General features: G+C 41.3%; 2 protein-coding genes across 2 annotated transcripts in view; both read left to right on the top strand.

The window, feature by feature from the left end:
• Positions 1 to 2,844: 2,844 nt before the first annotated feature.
• On the top strand, positions 2,845 to 8,669 carry pdlim1 (PDZ and LIM domain 1 (elfin)). Its single transcript, XM_005735050.2, has 7 exons — positions 2,845 to 3,143; positions 4,155 to 4,306; positions 4,811 to 4,895; positions 5,909 to 6,093; positions 6,833 to 6,975; positions 7,118 to 7,235; positions 8,072 to 8,669. Exons 1-7 carry the CDS (start codon positions 3,051 to 3,053, stop codon positions 8,256 to 8,258), a joined length of 963 nt encoding a protein of 320 aa, XP_005735107.1. The 5' UTR covers positions 2,845 to 3,050; the 3' UTR covers positions 8,259 to 8,669.
• Positions 8,670 to 15,118: 6,449 nt separating this feature from the next.
• Positions 15,119 to 20,558, top strand: part of sgpl1 (sphingosine-1-phosphate lyase 1) — an 8,052-nt gene continuing 2,612 nt past the window's right edge. Inside the window, exons 1-10 of the mRNA XM_005735049.1 lie at positions 15,119 to 15,314; positions 17,819 to 17,984; positions 18,408 to 18,475; positions 18,775 to 18,922; positions 19,072 to 19,151; positions 19,382 to 19,510; positions 19,865 to 19,953; positions 20,052 to 20,160; positions 20,245 to 20,343; positions 20,434 to 20,557. Of these exons, the coding sequence (XP_005735106.1) occupies positions 15,303 to 15,314; positions 17,819 to 17,984; positions 18,408 to 18,475; positions 18,775 to 18,922; positions 19,072 to 19,151; positions 19,382 to 19,510; positions 19,865 to 19,953; positions 20,052 to 20,160; positions 20,245 to 20,343; positions 20,434 to 20,557 (1,024 nt within the window). The 5' untranslated portion in view covers positions 15,119 to 15,302. The remainder of the gene's footprint in view (positions 15,315 to 17,818; positions 17,985 to 18,407; positions 18,476 to 18,774; positions 18,923 to 19,071; positions 19,152 to 19,381; positions 19,511 to 19,864; positions 19,954 to 20,051; positions 20,161 to 20,244; positions 20,344 to 20,433; position 20,558) is intronic.

Genomic DNA, 20,558 nt, shown 5'->3' with positions numbered 1-20,558 from the left:
CTTATCGAGCCCTCACCAATAGCCCGGTTAGAATCACCAGTTAACATGCATGTCTTTGGACAGGGGAGGAAGCAAGAGCACCAGAGAAATTAAACGAAAGGCCCTAAAAGGCCAGCTGAATTTAAAGGAGTTCCTGGAGATCAAGCAATCTCCGTTGGAAAGAAGCTGCTGTCCGTGGGGTCTCTTCAGAAGTAATCGTTCTGATGTGGTGATAACAAATGGGTCACCATAGCTACTGCAGTGGAGCTGCTTAATATAAAAATTAATTTCTTCTCCTTACTGCTAGTAAAGGAAGATTAGACCACTGTGATTTAAGTTAGTGTTTTCTTTCAATAAGGAAATTGTATGGTACTGATATTTAGAGGTGTGATTTATTCATGAACTGTATTTGGATAGTCATCAATTAACATTTTCCGCTGGGATAGACTCCCGATTTGGATGAGCCGAAGATTATGGGTGGATGTATGTGCCGATAAAGAACAATAAATAAAAAAAACAGAGAGATTAATCACATTTATTTATGTACATCAACAACAAAAAATGTAATTCAAGGCACAACGAGCATTAAAAAATGCAAGTTATAGGATAAAGATCTTTGAAGTATTCACCCGTCTGCCTATACATGCATATGAATTTGAGTGGCAACCCACTCTTAATTCATAGGGTTTAAATATGATGTCAGCCCACCCTTCACATTATAATAGCTTCAGCTCTTCTGGGAAGTCTTTCCTCAAGTTTTACACGTTTATGGGAATTTCTGACCATCATTCCAGATGCACATTTGTGAGTTCAGACACTAGCGTTAAACGAAAAGGCCACAGTCTCTGCTCTAATTCATCCCAAAGGTGTTTTTTTTGGATTGACGTCAGAACTCTGTGGCAAATTACACTATGCACAGTGCAGTCAGACAAATACCGTTCTCCTGGAAACCGCCATACCCAGACTTGTCCATTGGATTGCCAGATGGAGAAGTGTGATTCGTCACTCCAGAAAACATGTTTCCACTGGTCAGTGAAGGCGTGCTTTACAGCCACCGCATCCAACTCTTTGCATTGCACTTGGTGGATGTACCTGCTCGGCTATGGAAACCCATTTCTGGTGAACTTGGCCCATTTGTCAACCAATCAGCATTTGACTGAAGAGCAGCATCATCCATGACAAGCAATGTGTAGTTGGGATATTACAGGGGAACGTGTTTACACTGGCACGTTTGCCCCTCTGTAGACTCTATATGCTTCATTTACGTTACCACGGTTGTGTCCATACACATCTGCCTGGCCTGTTCAGTACCGTCCTTTCCTCTTCCTCTGTAGCATTGGAAGGATGCAGTCACTGAATTGGGACCAAGCTATAGCATGCTTCAGTGCTTCACATCGGCACTCTTAAAAAAATAAACAAACTCCAACACAAGTAAAAATTCCAAAAGGGCTAAGCTGTGCAGACATCCACGTGCCTGCTTGTTTTTGCGACCACGTGGACTCGTCTGCAGAGACTTCAGAGAAGGGTAACAGGATTTATTAGTCTGCAGGAGGTGTTTCCAGCTGCCCGTGTCTCAGTATAATCAAGGCTTAAAGTGACAAGATAAAAACATAATTAACAAGAATTAATAACAACTACAGATGTAATCAAATTAGTGACTTCTTATAGTATTTTTTTCCTCTAAATGTTTTCTTTGCCATCATTTTTCTTCTGCATTTATGAAGAATTGACCCTTCTAATCCTCATCCTCTGCTTGTGTTTTGGATCCATCATGCTCGACAAATGTGGGCGCTATAAGTGTGCAGGGTGTGCTTCAGAGTGACTCAAGCAAAGTGTTGAAGCCCAGTCAGGATGTGATTCATCCATCACATATGGTGGTTCACCTTCAAGCAGACATGCTGACTTTAGCAGTCCTTACAGAAACACATCCAAAACGAAACAACTTACTCCCAGTCCAGCGCAGATTCAGTCTTCACATGCTTCTTTTAACCTTAGCAGCAATACTAAAGACACCCTTGCACATTCAACACCAGACCAGTACCAGGAAAAGTTTGATTTTAATAATCACAACAATGTAAAGTGACTTGATTGAGCTTTAACTGCTCCAGGCAGAATTACAGGCTCAAACATGCATTCTCTTTATCACACCAGCATTACTAATGCGGCCATTAGCAGTGCAAAGATTGTGAATCCTGAAATCACTTACACGTCATGCTCAAGTCTAACCATGTCTGTGTAGATTCTCAGTCATCCAGGTCATGTTGGTCTTGAGAGCTTGTCTTTTTTTAAGTTTGTGAAGACGTTTCGGCCCTCATACAAGACATTTCTTCTGTTCTAAAAACAAAAGGTGGAGTTTCCCAAGCATTTAACCCTTAAAGGCAGCGTCCTCTTTGGAGGTGGTCCTGAAGGACCCATATTGATCGTGTGAGTTGTGTGGAGAAAGGCGTGGGTCATTGCCATCACTGGGGGTTGAAACCAGGTTTACCTTGAAAATATTATGTTAATCTTAAACGACTTCATGGTTAAATAAAATAAAGATTAAACAAACAAATAAATAAGGGTGAAACAACTGTGAGAGCTTGCCCCACCCTGTCGAGGTCACCTAGGGCAAGGTGTGAGTTGAAGCCCTGGGAAGGGACCCTGATAACTAGTGTCATAAGCCACACAACAGTATTTTCATTGCTTCAGATTTTCTTAATAAGATAAACACGTGACGAAGAAAATGATGGCCACTACTCAGTCGCTGTGTCCAAGGGGCTTACTCACCCAGTATGGTGGCTTAATCCCACAATTCTGCACGTCAGTGGCGTATGCGCGAGTACACAGATGTACGCGAGTGATCCATCTTCTTCATACACGATCTTCGGTCTCACTTATCAGGGAGGAAACTTCAAAATCTATTCGTCCAACTGTAATCCGAGGGTCCTCCCCCTCCACTAATGCGGTGGAGTTGCAGTCAGCCTCAAACTTTTGACCATTGATTACTCCACGTCATATTGCAGTAGGAAGTGAAGCAGAGGTCTGAGGCAGCTCCTTTACCACCGTCGGCTCTGTTTCCAAACTTTCACACCATGCCTCTCCGTGTGGCGTTGCAGGGTCCCGGCCCCTGGGGGTTCAGGCTGGTTGGAGGAAAGGACTTCGAGCAGCCACTGGCTATTTCCCGGGTAAGTTCGTTTTAGTGTTAGTTTCTCCCCCGCATTTCAGTGTAACCGCACCTGGACTCTCACCTCTCATTGTTTCCTCGCGACTTTACTGAAGGCTGGTTGACGATTAACGGTTAGCTTGTGTTAACCGGAGGGCTAACGAACGGCTAAACTAGCGTTAGCTTTCTCAGTTTATTGTAATTAAAAGTTAAGTTAGCGGCAATTTTTGCTAGTGCTACCTCAAAGAGCAAACGCGGTGGTCCGTGGACCCCACTTAATATTTAAAAACATACATTTTTATGTAAAGTAAAATATATTTTTGCTGATGAATTGTGATTTTTATGTATCCTTTTCAGTCTCTAACTGAGAGTTAAAGCTACTTTAAAACAGTAGTTTTATAATAGCCGAACCAGAAATGCACTAATCCCAAACAATGGTTGTCATATTTTGTCTATACAGAATTTACTTAAGATTTAAAGCGTGATTTTAAAAGTTTAAACTCCATGCTTTGACATCACTGAGTGACCATGGACCCATCGGAGCCTCTTTGTCATGCGCTGACAGCTGACACACCTCACTGGTGTTCATTAGCGCTAAGATTTTATTAATCTTCATACAGGGTGCTGCTCTGGTGGCAGTAATGAACCGGATTATAGCTAGCAAAGCACTCCTCTGAGCCTACACTGCATTTTTCCCCTCTTGTGAAGGTTATTACTGTGGTCAGGCCACCCCACCCATGGAAAAGTGATTAGGAATTCCTGGTCCTTCTCCCTGCTTTAGGCCTTTATCTCAGATAGAGAATCTGGGCTCCAGGAAGCTTTTATCCTGACTCTGCAAGTGCCTTCGCTTCTGTTTACTGTTAACAAAGACAGCTGCTTAAAGGTTCTTGAAGGTCAGGTTTAAAACAATGGCATTCTCCTCTTTTGACTTGGAAGCCTTTAGGCTGTAATTAGAAGGTGCGTTTTCCATATATTCGTAATTATGGTGCACAAGTGGCTTCTAATTTTATAATTTCTATGTCCTGTGTTGTAGGTCAACCCCGGGAGTAAAGCAGCCCAAGCAAATCTATGCATCGGGGATATAATTCTTTCCATCGATGGAGAACCAACAGAGAACATGACTCACTTGGAGGCGCAGAACAAGATAAAGGGCTGCATAGAGGAAATGGTGCTCTCCATAGACAGGTAAGCTGTGTCTAAATGTGCCATTCTCATCTGCATAGCCATAGGCTCGGAGAAAAAGAGTGAGTAATGTGAGACGGCTCAGCTGCAATCCAGGTGTTCAGCGAGTGACATCATGTTTATTCAGTGATTTTTAAACAGCAGTTTTGTTTGTTTTACTGGTTTTTACCATGTTGCAATCCCGCATCGCTCTGTGTCGTCTTGTAAATTACTCATGACTGATGACTTTTGAGGAGTCGTATCAAAAGGGCTTTGACAGACGGTTGGAACCACATATGTTTGCTCCCATTAAGCGATGTCATATTGAATGCATGAAAGGACGGGCTTAACTGCAAGATAAACAAGAACATGAGCATGCCTGCAAGGGCTCTGTTGCATTCAAAGACACAGCCCTAATATTGCGTTCACGTGCTGATACACAGGAACACGCGGGCGATCCTGGCATTTTATGTTACTGAATCCTCAGATCATCTTTCAAGCCTTGTTTTGCCTTCCTGTCTTCCTCAGGTCAGAAACAAAACTGTGGTCGCCGCTGTCATCTGAAGAGGGGAAGACGCATCCCTACAAGATGAATCTTGCGTCAGAACCACGGGTGTGTGTCAGCATCAAAGCTGTATGAACTTTAACAAAGTGACTCCTCCAGCTTTGTCATTTAGAGTGAAATCGAGTAGCCGTTCAGTTTCTGGAAGCCAGAGTGCTGCCCTCCCCATGCCTGCAAAGGCTTGGGGATTTTTTTTTAATTTTTTTATTTATATCCTACTACTGTTCATGATGAAGTCATTGTTTACTTACCAACAGGAGGTTTCCTAGGAGACAGTAGTTTATCAGCCAAGCCCTGACGCAAGCCTCAGTTCCTGCCCGCTGAGTGGAAAGTTGAGGCCAAAGTATGAATTCATGTAGGAAACGGTGTCTCAGGCCCTGTGTATGTGTGTGTGTTTCACAAGTCACAAAACTAGAGTTTTGGGGGGTTTTTTGTTTCTCCCACGCACATGTTAACACATATTTCAAGCACTTCTCTAGAATCTGTTGCTTCACTCTTTTGTTTTATGTAAGTATTGTCAGCTCCTTTGCGCAAGTCATCTTGCTCGCAGAGACTCGGGGAGATTTTGCACTTTTAGAAGCTTGAAGCATGAGCTATATTTGGAGGCATTTCCGTGTTCCCACTGTGAAGCATGAGCTAGTTTTGGTGGTATTTGTATGCCCACTGTGATGGCATGCCAGTGTCATGACGCATCTGTCGTTAAAGTTAGCCACGTAGGTATAATTAAGGCAGAGTCCACAGTCATTATCCTGCTAAATTATGTGTGACTTTGTATCAGACTGGAAGCTGCTTTAAAAAGACAGAACCGCTTAAAGTTTCCAAGTCTGTTTTCAAGAAAAATGTTATTGAAAGTGAAGCTTAAAACACAATAGGCCAGTCACTTTCAAACCTTAAGCAATATTTCTAACCCACTTAGCAAACACTGCATGTTTGTCCATGCGCAATTAAGAAAAAATTTTTTTTTATAGCTCATCAGGTGTGCACTGAGAGTATTGCTTGTTTCAATTACGCTTGGATTTCATATATATTGCACTCTCCTAACTTTTGCAGCTTGGTTTTTGCAGGAGGTGAAACACATAGGCTCGACCCACAACAGGAGCGCCCTGCCTTTCACTGGTTTCGGCTCCAAAGTGGTGACTAACCAGTACAATAATCCATCTGGGCTGTACTCTTCAGAGAATATCAAGGACTTCAACTCAGCTGTGGATGAAGTCAAGACCATTACTACGGCTAATGACCCCCCCAACAAGTAAGATGGGCTTAAGTGATGGCAATCAATCAGTATTGAAAATGTGAGGATGAGTGAGTTTAGCTGGGCTCTGCTTGGGTCACAGAGTAAATAATCGTTGTGGGCAGTAGACTCAGTAAATCGTGGCTCAAATTCAGAATGTTTCCATTTAATTGAAAAATGAATTTGTATGCATCTTCCTTTTTGATTTGCTCGGTTGTTTGGATACTCTGTGAAAGACTTTTATAGATCATTCTGCAAGCTTAGCTTTTCATTAAGTTGTTTTCCAAATACTCATTTTGAATTGGGGAAACTGGAACTGCGTTTGTTTTAGAGGATTACTTCAATACTGACATACACAAAACCTCTTAAACACACTGTGATTTATTTGAATCCTTTCTGGAGGAGAAGTACATGTGCACACTGTTTGGCTGTAACTGCTAACTGCAAGATTTACAGTAGCGGGCCAGCTCCCGAAAGGCTGCTGTGCTTCAACAAATCATTAAAGTGTGAATATTGCTTCCAAGCAGATGGAGCCAGTATTTACTAATCCAGTGACTTAAGAAAATGATGTCACTTAAGTCTATGTTTAAAACAAGTAAAACACAAGAGAAGGTTCATTCATTGGCGTTTTTTCGTGCTGAATCGGCACTGATCTCCTGGGCTTTTACTGCCAGTCTGATTATGTATCAAAATGCTGTTGCTGAATATGGTTTTGTTTTTTTTTTTCCTTGCTGAAACGTGCCCAATTTCTTTCTAGTGCTCCATCAGAGCCATCAGGTAAGCGACCGCCCATAGTCGCAGATTCCGAAGTCTACAAGATGCTGCAGGAGAATCAGGAGTCTGACGAGCCTCCTCGACAGTCTGCTTCATTCAAGGTGCTTCAGGAGATTCTTGACACAGGTACTGATACCATGCTTTTTCCATATACTTTAAGGGGCAATGTAGGATTTTTATATTGTATTTTTAAACAATGTTAGCTTTTTGGTAGACTGTTGTCTTTTAGTTCCAATCAAGATTTTCAGTCTATTCTTGGTGTTTGTAGGCGACTCGGATAAACCATCAGGCTTCAGGAGTGTGAAAGCGCCCACAACAAAGGTTGGAGCATCAGTGGGGAACACAGAGAAGTTACCCATGTGTGACAAATGTGGATCTGGGATTGTGTAAGTATTTTATGGTCAAGCTTGAACTCTGTAGGCCTCTAGATTGTGTTCATCTGAATCTAGCAGCACTTGGGAGAAATACTGTGTCTCCACCTTGTGGGCAAATGAAGTAACAACAACACACTTGTTTCCTAATTCCTGCTGCTGGAAGATATTTTAATTTAGCTTTTTATATTTTTAGAAAAGTCCATAAATGTTTTATTTTCCTTTCTTTAAGAGTATCCTTGAAAATCCTTACTTCATACAGATGTTTAGCACACTGTCCACACTGTCCCATCAGAAGATCTAAGTTTAGAAACTTCTACTTAAATCTGCCATGGTGAGGGTTTAGTATGGGGTTTACCAGGAACGGGTCTGCCCACGGGTTCACCAATGCTGGCTTATAATATGCGTCTTTTTTAGCAATAGATTTATTGCTTTTGTTTCTTACCATTATTTTCAACGTGGTTGTGGATGTTAAAGCCAGATTATAAAATCCTAGTGTACAGAATATGACACCGAATCTTTTCTCCCACAGGGTCATTTCAGTCCTTTCCTTTTTGAGATACTGTACGAGAGTATCACTTCATTTTCTGACATTTTCATGTTGGTGCTGTTTTGGGAAGTGGGAACATGGAACGTGCCTGTAATGGCAAGCAAAACATTATAAATCAGGCCTAATTTCTGACTCGGATGTTTCCTGATGTTCATCTTTCTCCAAAACACCTTTGAGATCTAAAAGTAAATGTGTGTTTAGGTTTTCTAACTTGATCAGCTTGGCTCAGAAGATGCTCTTTCCTATAGACAGCGACCCTCACTGCCATTCTCACTTATTTTTGTTTTTATTTACACTTCAGAGGGATGGTTGTGAAGCTGAGGGACAAGTTCCGTCATCCCGAGTGCTACACCTGCACAGACTGCAACGTCAACCTAAAACAGAAGGGACATTTCTTTGTGGAGAACCAGATTTACTGTGAGACGCACGCCCGCGAGCGAGTGACTCCACCCGAGGGCTACGACGTGGTTACGGTCTTTCCCAAGTAGTTCCCCTCACTGAGCTCGGCCTCGGACTGCACGCCACTATAGGACACCAAGACATAAACCGAGACTTACAATATTTAGCTAATGCTACTCGTAAGACTATGAACTGGTCTCCTTTCACACTATACTTCAGTACTGTCACTGGTAGGCAGGACAGTAAGGAACTACGTGTTTGAAAATTTTGATTTGCACAAAAACTTTGGCCTATAAGAAAAACCAGTGAATACTGTAAGATAGCATTTCTTTTTTTCGTATCATTTAAAATAATTTGAATGACAGCCACTATGTTTTGATACTGTTTGTACATTTCAGCGTCTTTTGAATCATGGAAGCAAAAGAAAGCCAGAATATTCCCATCCCTGTTAAAGGAAAAACATGTTTTCTACAGTTTTTATTGAATAAATAAACATTGTTTTATACAGCAAAATACATTTGAATATAATTGCCGAATAAATATTTTTTAGCTTGAACAAATTCTCTCATGTCGTCCTGGTTTATTAATTGTCCCTTGTGCTCTTTTTCTTTACTTTTAGTGACACTGATTGTAGGGTTGCAAATATTAGGGGTGCCACATGATCATTAAATTGCTTTCAAACACAAAGAATGATTTGAATGACAGTTGTGGCTTCAGAAAGTCTTTTTTTCCCCCTTTTTAAAAAAAAAAAAAAAAAAAGCAAAACAAAAAACTTTAATTGCTTTTTAAGAATAAACACTGAACATGGGTAACTAATGTCTTTGGACCTGGTCTTAAGCGTAACCTCGCTAAAGCGGATGGGGAACTGCTGCTTGCACCCAAATGTCTTTATGTGAGATGGAGCGGTATAGAGAGTCAAAAGTGCCACATACTCGTCAGGTCATTGTCAGCACACAGGGACTTGAAACAAAAGGTAACGGGGATGGCGCTGGATTCTTCTCCTGGGAAGATTCTGCAGCTCATCTCATTAACAGCGGTGAGAGCGCTTCTGTGGCTAAAGTCAGCATTGGTCCCATAACCACATTCTGAAGGTGATGCTGAGTCCCATTCGGCAGATAAAACGCTTGCCGGGCTGCTCAGATCTGATGCCAGATAGTCCTGAGTGTGTGCGTGCTGGTCTGCCATCCGGAGAGTCTCGGTCAGAGCCCAGATGTAGTTGCGGGCAAATCGCAGAGTCTCGATCTTTGTTAGTTTCGCGTCTTCTGGCAAAGCCGGCAGGATGCTCCTCAGCGCGTCCAGGGCGGAGTTCAGATTATGCATGCGGTGGCGCTCTCTATCGTTCGCCTTCATCCTTCGCCTGCCCCGCTGCCCGGACTGCTCACATCTGTGTTTGGGGTTTTTCACTGAGGACACGTCTCGGGTAACAGTCGCTGGTTTTCGCGGGAGCTGTCCTCGTGAGTCTCCTGAAGTGTCACCGGCTTCGTTCACTCGGTTGCGCAGTGTTGGAGAAAACCCGCGCAGGGCGTCAGGGACGCAGATTACTTTAGGATACATCCTGTGGCGACGAAGAAGATGAAAATAATCAAAAGTGATGCCAATGAGACAGCTTGGCTATAAAGAGAAAAAGAAACTCCAAATGATGCCCTGAGATGTGCCACAAACCCTGGAAATCACGTTTCCCATTTTTTCTACGAGACTGAAACGTGTATCTACACCCTGAGTTCGTTAAATGTTTTAACTGATTAAAAATAACAACGCAACTGCACCAGTAACTAGAAATGAAATATCTGAAAAACATTAAAGGACATATTTTAAAAATAAATAAATAAACTTCTGAATGAGTGTAGTCGCACTTACGTTTGCAGGCCTGCTCCTGACAGGCGAAGCTGGGATAAAGACGTAGTCCGCTCTTGTAGCTGGAGGCAGCAGACAGTGTATATGTGCAGGTGACAGTGAGGGATGGATGCGCATCTCTTGTCACTTTATATGGCCTTTATCTTATCTGTTTTTTGCACCGTGGACGCCTGAATCAACAGCGCTCGTCGAGTAGCCAATCAGCTTCCAGGCAGCGAGTCCTTCACCCTCTCCCTCATCCTTCAGTGTGCTTGCATTTCTTTGTGTATTCATTGTAATAGTTAATTAAATACATGTGGATGGCAAAGTGCCACGGATGTATGTCAGGCTAATAATACTCCTATTTTATGGACTAGGGTCATGTTTTTTTTCTTGGAGAAGGTAAATATTACGAGCCGATTTCCATAAGTTTGTCTGGGGGCAACAAACATGCAGCGTTCAGGATTGTGCTGGTCCTAAACTACCACTCTGGGAATCTTAATATATCTGTTTATTGCTTGTATTTATCATTATGCCAGCTATTCACTAATTTCCCTGTTTTGCTGGTCAAATGCTGGAGGTCCTGGTAGGAAAAGAAAACCAAAACATTTTGTGAGCTTTGCTTTGACCTCGGTTTAGTGAGGTCATGCTCTTGTTTCTGTCTAGTGAGATGCTGGTCTAGCAAAAAAAAAGCTTGACACGAGACACAATATGGATCTTGTATATATGATGTGATACTCGATTACAGATTACCTTTAATTCCCATTAAAGCTTTCAAGGCTAGCTGTCTTCATCTTTACTATTGTTTATTGTTATAGTAAATCATAATGTGTTTATGAAAAGTCTTTCGCAATGGTTTAAAAGTAAGCAACGTTTAGTTTTATGCGCAAAAGGTGGAACCGTAGTCAATATTTGTACTGTGTTTAATTAAATATCACTGTACACAAAGTTTTATTTTGGAAATATTATCCGATCTCTATCCATAAGAGGTACTTGTAATGCCACATTTTACGCACTCAAAACATCGGCACATGCCCTGCAGAGCACATTATTGCCAGACTGGCTTCTAAAATCAGCTCCATGTGCACCAGAGTACGCTAAAAACCGAGATGAAGAAGAAAATGCAAAAGTTCTCTGCAGTTATTATTTTATTATTGTTTATTGTTAAAGATTGAGAGACTCTTTGCGATTCTGCGCACATCACACTACCTGGTAAGGCGGACGTTAAAAGAACTTTAAGCTCCAACAAGTTGGTCCTTACTTATTGCTTCGATGAGTCTTTTTTAAAGATAATTTTTCCTCTTTGTTAGCTCAGAAAACCTTACCTATATTAAACAAGTGTTGTTTTTAAATGGCATATATTTGGATAAACATTTGCTTCTTGCGTTAGAGCGCAAAGCTCCGGTATTTGGATAAGACAATTACGCATGGAGCAAACTAAAAAAGGAGAGGTGGGAAGGTGAAATCCGCTGTGTAAATCGATGATACAAAGGGTCTTTTTGTGTTTCGCAACAATAAAAGCTCGTTTTCTTCTATAATGTGAGCCTGTGTCTGTGCGCTATGACATCTCCAAAAACTTGTCCAAGATCGCCACAATTCAGTGACGCGTTGCTATTTTCTAATAAAACTTTATTTTAACACATTAAAGATTAGAAAAAAGAGTCAACAGTGTGCAGATACGTTCTAGCCTGGGTAAGGGAGGAAAGGGAAGCGTGGCGGGGCTCAAGCATGATTTACAATTGCCAACAAAGGATCACGAAAAGCTCTCCTTAACTTTCTGTCTAAATATGTGTTTTGGGAACAATCTGATAACCATATGCTTTCAATAAACTGGACAAATATACTAGGGAGATAGGAGATGGTGCCTTGCTGTTATAAAAGGCCCGAAAAGTCTAAAGTAAACTGAATATTACCACTTTACAAATATTCATTGATGCCAAATCCATATTAGGATATCGTGGACAGGTGTGGGTTGAAGTTGTCAGTCTCTCTCCTTGATTTTTTTATCAGTGTGCTGTAGTGTCCTGCTTGTTATGCAAAGTATAGGCAAACATAAGCGGCCAGTTGCTGTGGTAATGGTAGATATCGGAGCAGACTTGGTACGAAAAGTGATTTAACAATATTTAACAATAAACTAAGCAAGCTACCGAGCAGGTGATACCTGCCTGATGCTCCTGATTAATACTTCCTCTGCTACTTCACTTTACAGTCTCCTTTGCTTATTTATTAAACGAAATCTATTTATTATTATTTTAGCAAACAGAGGTACCAGGTGGGGCTTTATTTTCGTCTTCGGCTTTTTGTCTGAAGGACGTTTTGAGGGGGACAATCAAAGTCCAACAACTCGCTGACCAGATTGTTGTCATCCCAAACTAGCAGCGAAGCCATTCAATGTGCCCCCCTCCTCTTGTTCTTTCTAGCAAAGAGCTGCCGGGAGAGAAAAAAAGGAAAAGGAAACTTCTTCAAGAAAGGAAAAACATCTTAAAAACATTTAATTGCAACCCGGATGCCATATGTACACCTCTTGTGAGACCCCTCAAACAATATGACTGCCTTTTAGAAAGTATGGAGTGCGCCTTTGGAGACGTGTGCGCTTTTGGAGAAGTGCGCGCGTCGTGACCAGCATGACCCCGAACACACTTTACACAAGAAGTAATTCACTTTTAATGTGCTTTGGAGTTTCCTTTCACAGGCAAGGCTTTGTACCTCTCACCCCAGCTTTTGAAGACAGTGTACACCAATTATAGCGGAATAGGTGTCCTTTGGAGACAGTTTGTCTTTTTGTAAAGATTGGAGATTTTAAACACAAATAGGACGGTGGCTGCAAGTCGCCCCCTTTCACCCTCTAAACTACTACATAATGTTTTTTTCTTTGTTTCTGATAGCTTATTTGCGAAACCTCGTGTTCATTAGCGGCTCTTTGTAGATAAAAAAGAGCAAATGTTGAATTTTCAGCGAGGGGATGGTAGCTTCAAGGCACATGTGACATTAAGGTTTTAATCAGTTATAAATGTTTGATTTAGACAGTAAAGACAACCTATTTATAAAAAGTTATTTCTGTTGGCGTTTTTAATTTATGAAGACTATTTTAGTCTTCTAAACGTAAAGAAATATGGTGGATTTGCGCTTACCTGTCTGTCTGCTGGCAGGAACGTACCTGAATAAATCAAAAATATGATTTTATTTGCAGCGTTGTATATTAAGTAAGACAATAAAGAAATTATTTAATAAACTTGTAATTCAACAAACATATGTACTAATCGCCCAATTTCGTTCGCAACTCTAGTGAATCACAATGAACAGTTAACAAAAAAAGAAAGAAAAAAAAGTCAGTTCAGCTGAGTTGTTTGATGAAAGTAACACAATCTAAAGGGTGAAAGCTTCCATATCAAAATCCCAAACAATTGTAATTAGCCTAAAAGCACAATTCTGGAGAAGTTTTCAAACCTGTCATATTTCAGGTGTTTAATTTGGGTTATTCGTATACATCATAGTATATATGATATATACACATAGTAAGATGCATGTAAAAATTGACCCTGGCCAAGACTTTGTTCATAACAAGTGCCTATATTCAATTTTGAACAATAGATCTATTTAGAATATAAAAATTCCCATCGAACAGCAATAAATATATGATTGATCCTTAATGAGTGTTTCAGAAAGCAGGGGGAATCTATTTTACTGGTATTACAGCACTCATTTTTAGAGGAAAAACATCTATTACCAGTAATATCATATCTTCTTTTACTTAAGAAATGAAAAAAGAACAGTCATAATAACTCAAATATGTTTTATTGAAAGTGAAAATGGCGAAAACATCATTCTGGAACAATTGGGAATTATCATATAAACATTTATAACCATTACATCCATTAAACACTCTGCTCAGTTCTGTATCATTAAAAAAATATCATCACTATCGTCTATAATGATTGATATAAACATTTTTTTTAATAGTGTAACACTTAGAACACAAAACATAAAAGTTTCAGGTTTACCTCAGAACAGCCTCATTGCACAAGATTTGATAACACCTGTACCACAGGCTAAAATTTTAAAATGTTTGAATTTTGTATATTTTGGGTCACTTTAGGGGAAAAAATAAATACATTTCAGGCTAAAAGAATTATATTTAGGATGTTTTTACTGGTTTTATATGACAAACAGATGAAGAGGTCAACTGTAAATGTGATAAAAGTGACGCACAGACTATCCAGGGCAATTTAACATGGACTTCAGTTACCACTACAACAACAAAAGAGCAAAACACATAATGTGTCTGGGTTATTGTGTTGGTTTAGCCTTATTCCACAAGTCAACCTAGTTTAATAACTTTTTTTATTCATGTTCGTTTAAGACGATCAATTTAATTTTATCAATAAAACGGCAGCTGTACAACTAGTTTTTTAATTGTCTCCAAAAGAAGATATCCCACTCAAAAATAGTGTATTTAGATGTGCAGTTACAGTACCCGGCAGCTCTGGGGCGCTGTTTTCCCTTCTAGACAGAATTTCGTCTTGTTACACAAAATGCTAAATGAGGCGTTCACTGATGTTAAAACGTGTATACTTTAAGTAGAATAAAAGTAAACGATTATGATCCATTTGTAAACAAGAACGTGTCTATCAAGGAATGAGAGCCATTATCTGTCTTTATAATTATCTGAGAATCAGAGAATGTGACCCTTAGTAATATATGTTTTTAGATACCTTTTTTTAGGTTGCCAAAAAATTGATTGTTCTCCGCTGAACAAAACTGAAATGCCGAAATGATCTGAGCAATGCACAGTCATACATCTGAATAAATGTGGATAAATTAAGATTTATTACGAAAAGGTACTTTGTTGTCTGTTTGTCAAACATTTCTGGGGTAAAGGTCACTGACTCGAGGCGTAAATATTTCAATAAATACGATGGTTTCCATGGCATTACTGGACTCACGTGACGGCAAATTGTCTTTTACGTGGCGTCTTTGAACGCAGCATTTCACATCCAGTTGTGGGTGTGAAAACGTGCGACGTTCCTGCGACTCGGAGAGAAGATCTACAAAGCACGCGGTGCCTGGTAGATTGGTAGATTTCACAGCGGCACAGCGTCATCAGATCTACACATGCGCAGACCGCGTGCAGTTATACGCGAGTGTATTTGTGACTTCCTCAATCAGGGTTAGCTTGCAGCTGTGTTTGGTAGTAGCATGTAGATGAGAGTAGAGGACTCATAGCAAAGGCTGCTGGAGGTGACTTCCCCGAGAAGCAGGCTAAATAAAGGGAACTTTCGGTGACAGTTTGCCTCGAGAACATGGACTACTGGGTAGGTGTCTCTGTACTTTCTCTCCGTCTCACGTTACAGGCAGTGTAGCAGACGGGACAATGACAGTGCGGCTTCAGGACGCCCGAAGAAGCAGACTTGTTTATCAGTACTGAAGTGAGCTAATGGCCCGAGTTGTTTTCCTGTGAGGGATGCTCCGAGTCCACAAACACTGGCAGGCACTCTTGTTATGAGAGCTTCGTGTTACAGACATATGGTTGTTTTTCAGGAAACATTTAATCTTCATCGATACTTTTTGGCCCTGTTATAAAAAGATGGTATACAAGATGTAACTACAGGTTCATGGTGCACTTTTATTGGTTTAAAGTCTAATAAAATAAGATCCTTCCTCTTTGTGTGCGTGTTTTGCGGCTCATTCACTATTGTTTATTGTGGCTGCCTCTGTCTAAAAGTAGAAATCCTGTTCAACATAAACCTGCAGGAAGTTTAAACAAAGCACTACTCTTAGTAGTCCCACGGGAGAGTTGTTTAAGGTTGTGCAAGCAGTGCTTTTTTTTTTTTTTCTTTCTTTCTAATTGAAGTAATCAGAGGCAGACAAAAGAGACGGCAGGAGATGGCAGCTGGTCTGAAACAGATCTGCTGTCCGGGCAGAAATCACTCTGAGCTCCTTCAGGTCATCACAGGAGAGAGAAGAATTATCTCAAGGGGGAAAAAAAACTAAACAAAAAACATACTTTTGATGTTGACCTAAATATCGTTTGATACTGTGGCAGTCTGGAGGCTTTGTAGAGGTTTAAATAAAAAATTTCCAGACGCCACATCTGTAATTATTCTCCCCCCTCAGTGATCTCCTCATCTCTCTGAGCTTTGGTGATGTTTTAGCAAGCTGACTGTTTTTTCCTTCATGTATCCAGGGGCAACCACCTCACGCCCAGTATATTTCCACGAGAACATGACCTCCCATTTGAAACAACAAAAGGTCTCATTAGAAGAATAGTTAAATGTTGTATAGGGTGGGTTTGAGCAAAAGAATGGGTGTCCACTGTTCAACAAGGAGTAGCACGAAACTGGTACAAGAGGCTTTGTGTGAACCTGGTGTAGGTTTTCCTGAGGGGAAGCTGTGTGTGTGGGATCTGAGGCTGAAGTAGAGTCAAAAAAGGGAGTGATCTAATCTTTATTTATTTATTCATGTATTTATTTATTTGTTTAGTTGACAGATGTGTGACAGCAATCAAATGTGGGCGGTGTGCTAAATTACATGCCTGTCATGACTCAAGTCAAGCTTCCCATTCAACATATGTTAGTTGCTTATTTTCTGTTGCTTCAGTCAGCTCTTTGCAGCTGATCTTGCTAAACCTGTATGAGAACAGGCTGTCCAAAACGGGCAGGTATGGCAGCTGCTGTCTGGTCAGGGGGTAGGACTCCCATGGCTCACTAACAACCCTTTACCTAGGATTTAATGGGGGGGCAACATCTTAGGTTGTTCTTTCACACAGTAAACGGCCTTTCCGTCGCACTAAGAGGACTCGCCTCATTGTGTTATTTTTGCTGTGGCAGAACAGATTGTGATTAGTTAAGATACTGCTGTTGAACCTTAAGCTTTCTTATTGCAGCTGAGGTGGCAAGTCCTCACGATCAAACTGCCTGCTGTTATGTTGTAAAAAGACTTTGTGAGGGAGATAATGCAAAGACAAATTTGCTGCGCTTATGCAATCCCATTGACGGGCACTTCACTGTGATTAAGGCTCACTTAGATCTCCTCGGGCTAAATCATTACATGCACATTTGAACTGACAGGAAAATATTCACCTGTGATCGTGCTTTGAAAGAGACGTGAATTATACCTCGTCGTAAATTTGTAGCTCAGTCTTTCCCGTCTCGTCTAATCCTGACTGATTACCTTAATGGGCTGGATGTGTTATGTGACTAGTGGGAGGAGTCTGCTTGTAGATCTACAGTTCGCTGAACGTGTTCTCTCACTTTCACCTGGTGTACCGAGTGCTGGCTGTCTCTTCACCTGACAGTCAGGAAAAGTGCCGAGTGCGTTTAAAGTGTGTGGGGGTGGGATCTGTAGGTCTGGCAATGTCTTCAAAAGTAAGTACTCGCACTTGAAAGATTAGTTACTTTCCCTTAAAGTAATTGGATGTGTTGTCAGTCACTGTCTTTGATGGTTTATGGCCTGACCTGCAGTGTTTTACTGGACGCCTGTACATCTGCTCCTATTGCACAGTCACAAGTCATGTGTCTTGTTTAAAAAAATAAAAATAAAAAAATTCAGATTAAGTGAGATGAAATTGAACTGTTACCTCATTTTGCAGGAAAGCAGTCATTATGCTGTCAAACAGTGACTAACTTTCTCAATACATGGCACTCAGTGGTAGCTTCCCCATATCACCATAGTCGTGTAAGAGATCTGTATCACAGGAAACATGAGTGCTGTTGACTGAATAGTTTGAGCCTTCTGTAAATCCAGATTGTTGTTAGAGAAAAGCTGATGGTTGCTCTGCACTTCTCTTGTAATGCATATTGTGTGTCTCTATGTCCAGAGTGCCTTGGAGGTGTATAAGGAGATGGTGCTGCTGTATTTGGAGGAGGGCCGGCAGCAGGTGAACTCGCGCTGCGCCCATCTGGAGCCGTGGCAGATCATCGGAGTGACAGTGATCACCACAGTGGGAGCACTATGGGTCAAAGGCTTCCTCTTCCAGCAAGAAAGTAATCTTTCACACAATAAGAATGGGTCCAAAGTAGGCCTGCTAGAGTCTTTGAGACTTGAGATAACGCATGTAATCAGCTAACCATCTGCTAATGTAGTGCACACTATCTGGAATTGCGGCACAACCGAGCAAAGCCATCATTTGTCTCGACTTTCTAGATCTTCCAATGAATCGGTGCTTAAATTCCTCAGCGAGTAGGTCAGAGCCAGCCATCTGTAGCTCTCTGAGAGGGAAAGGTCAGAGTGTGGCTTCTTGGTAAAAATCTAGCTCTTTAGTGTGTTTGCGAGCAGAGTGAAAGGGGCTCGTGACTTCGCCTTCCCTTAACGTGTGATTATGGGTCACAGTCAGCTGCTTAATATTTGTGGATGCATGCATGCTAACATTTCACCACAGCTGCTGCCTTGTGTTTTCTGGTTAATAGGTCTGACATCACGAATCAAGAAGCAGTGCTTTAGACTCATCAGAAAAATACCCTTCGTTGGCGGGGCAGTAAGTATCAGTGGTAAATCTCTTCCCTTTTTTATTTTCCCCCCTTCTGGTGTGTGCTGACGAGTGTCTGGGGTTATTATGAGTCATTCTTGGATGACTGCATATCAAAGTCATGGAGGGGGATGGGTGGGAATGACAGACCTTTGGCACGATTAAGATGATGCTCTGGTGATAACATGTGGTTACTTCTGTTCAGTCAGCAATACTGTTACTTCTCCTATATCCATTTTAGGTTATGGGTTACGTTACTCTACTGCTGTTTGTGCCTGTAAAGTAACTCTGTCCTCTCTTTGTATCAGATCCAGAGCCAGCTGAACAAGGCTTTGGATGACATGTCTGCTAGTCTATTTACCCTCAAGGAGGGGATGAGCTACACCACAGAGCTTCCCTCCAAAGGTCTCTCTCAGGCCAAAGTAATGGAGAAAATCAAGGAGTACGACACCCTGAGTAAGTCCTCATTCAGCCCTGAGATTCCTGCTTCTTTATCAGTATTTCTAATCTTCATTGCTGATAAGAAAACTTGTCTACTTATCTTTCAAAAGGATAATATCTTTGAGAAAGCCAGTGGTTTCTCAAGACTCAATCTTTTGTTGCAGATGAGGTGAAGTGGGATAAGGGATTGGTTTCTGGGGCAGTGTACTGGGGCGATGAGTCACTGACCAACCTCCTTGTGAAGGTATGCATCTCTGTACACATTTGCAGATTTTGGCATTCCAAGCATTAATGGCCAGGGTCAAGCTTGAATACATTTTGGAGTTTTTACAGTAACAAAGTTATTTTTTTGATTTCATTTCCTGGTCGGTCCTTTCGATGACATTGGTTTCACCCTGGTTTGAGGTTTGCAGTTTATGCAACACTTGACTACTTTTGTCATTCATTTGTTTGTTTGTTTGGGGTTATTTTTAGGTATATGGGGATTTTGCATGGAGCAATCCACTCCACCCAGACATTTTTCCTGGCGTACGGAAGATGGAAGCAGAGGTTGTCAGAATGGCTTGCACACTCTTCCATGGTGGGCCTAACTCCTGTGGCACAGTAAGTCACCATACAGTAGACACTTGCAAGAAAAGGATTTTCTTTATCGGCAGGATTTCCGTCACAGTTATACAATAATAATAATAGACAGGGACAATTTAAAACCCACTTCTAGTCTCCTTAATAGAAATACAAAGAAATAAAATTGCAGTTTGTGTTGTAACTCAAAGTCATGAAAAGTTATAATGAGACTTTGCTGAATATCTGACCACTTTTATGATCAGTGAAGAAATTCTGGTGATCCCAAAGATTTCTTTTTTGCAACTCTGTTATCAGACCGATGCACAAACCTCTATCCCTACATTTAGAAAAGGTGGACTGAATTTGTCTTATCCTTACCGCTCCTTTGTGCAGGTCACTTCAGGAGGAACCGAGAGCATACTGATGGCCTGCAAAGCATACAGAGACATCGCATACGAGCGAGGCGTCAAACACCCTGAAATGTAAGCCGAGCTTTACAGGACACAGGGTCCGTGTCAAGGCTTGTTCCTGCCAGAGAAAGTCATGAAATCATTTTCGTGTCCTGCTTTTGTTTCCGCAGCCTTGCACCTGTGAGCGTCCACGCAGCTTTTGACAAAGCGGCACATTATTTTGGGATGAAGCTGGTTCACATTCCTCTCGACAAGAAAACTATGAAAGTGGATGTGAAGGTGAGAGAGAACACGTGTAGACAGCATGTGCTGACTTCTGTTTCCAGGCATTATTTATTCCAGTGTTGTTTGTTCTCTTTCAAGGCCATGAGGAGAGCCATCAGCAAGAACACAGCCATGCTTGTCTGCTCAGCTCCCCAGTTTCCTCATGGAATCATAGATCCCATTGAGGAAGTAGCCAAGGTTAGAAGTGCACCATTTTTTTTTTTTTTATGTACTGTTGACAAAAACTGGGAAGTCAAATCCCTCACAGTTTCCCTCGATGTGTTGCAGCTGGCTGTACGCTACAACATCCCGATGCATGTGGATGCCTGTCTGGGTGGTTTTCTTATTGTGTTCATGGCCAAGGCTGGTTACCCACTCGCCCCATTTGACTTCAGGGTAAAAGGTGTTACCAG

Source organism: Pundamilia nyererei, unplaced genomic scaffold (genome assembly GCF_000239375.1).
Source record: "Pundamilia nyererei isolate P.nyererei 1_Seehausen unplaced genomic scaffold, PunNye1.0 scaffold00062, whole genome shotgun sequence".
Taxonomy (NCBI): domain Eukaryota; kingdom Metazoa; phylum Chordata; class Actinopteri; order Cichliformes; family Cichlidae; genus Pundamilia; species Pundamilia nyererei.
Note: the sequence above shows the minus strand (reverse complement) of the source record. Positions and strands in the feature narration are given on the sequence as shown.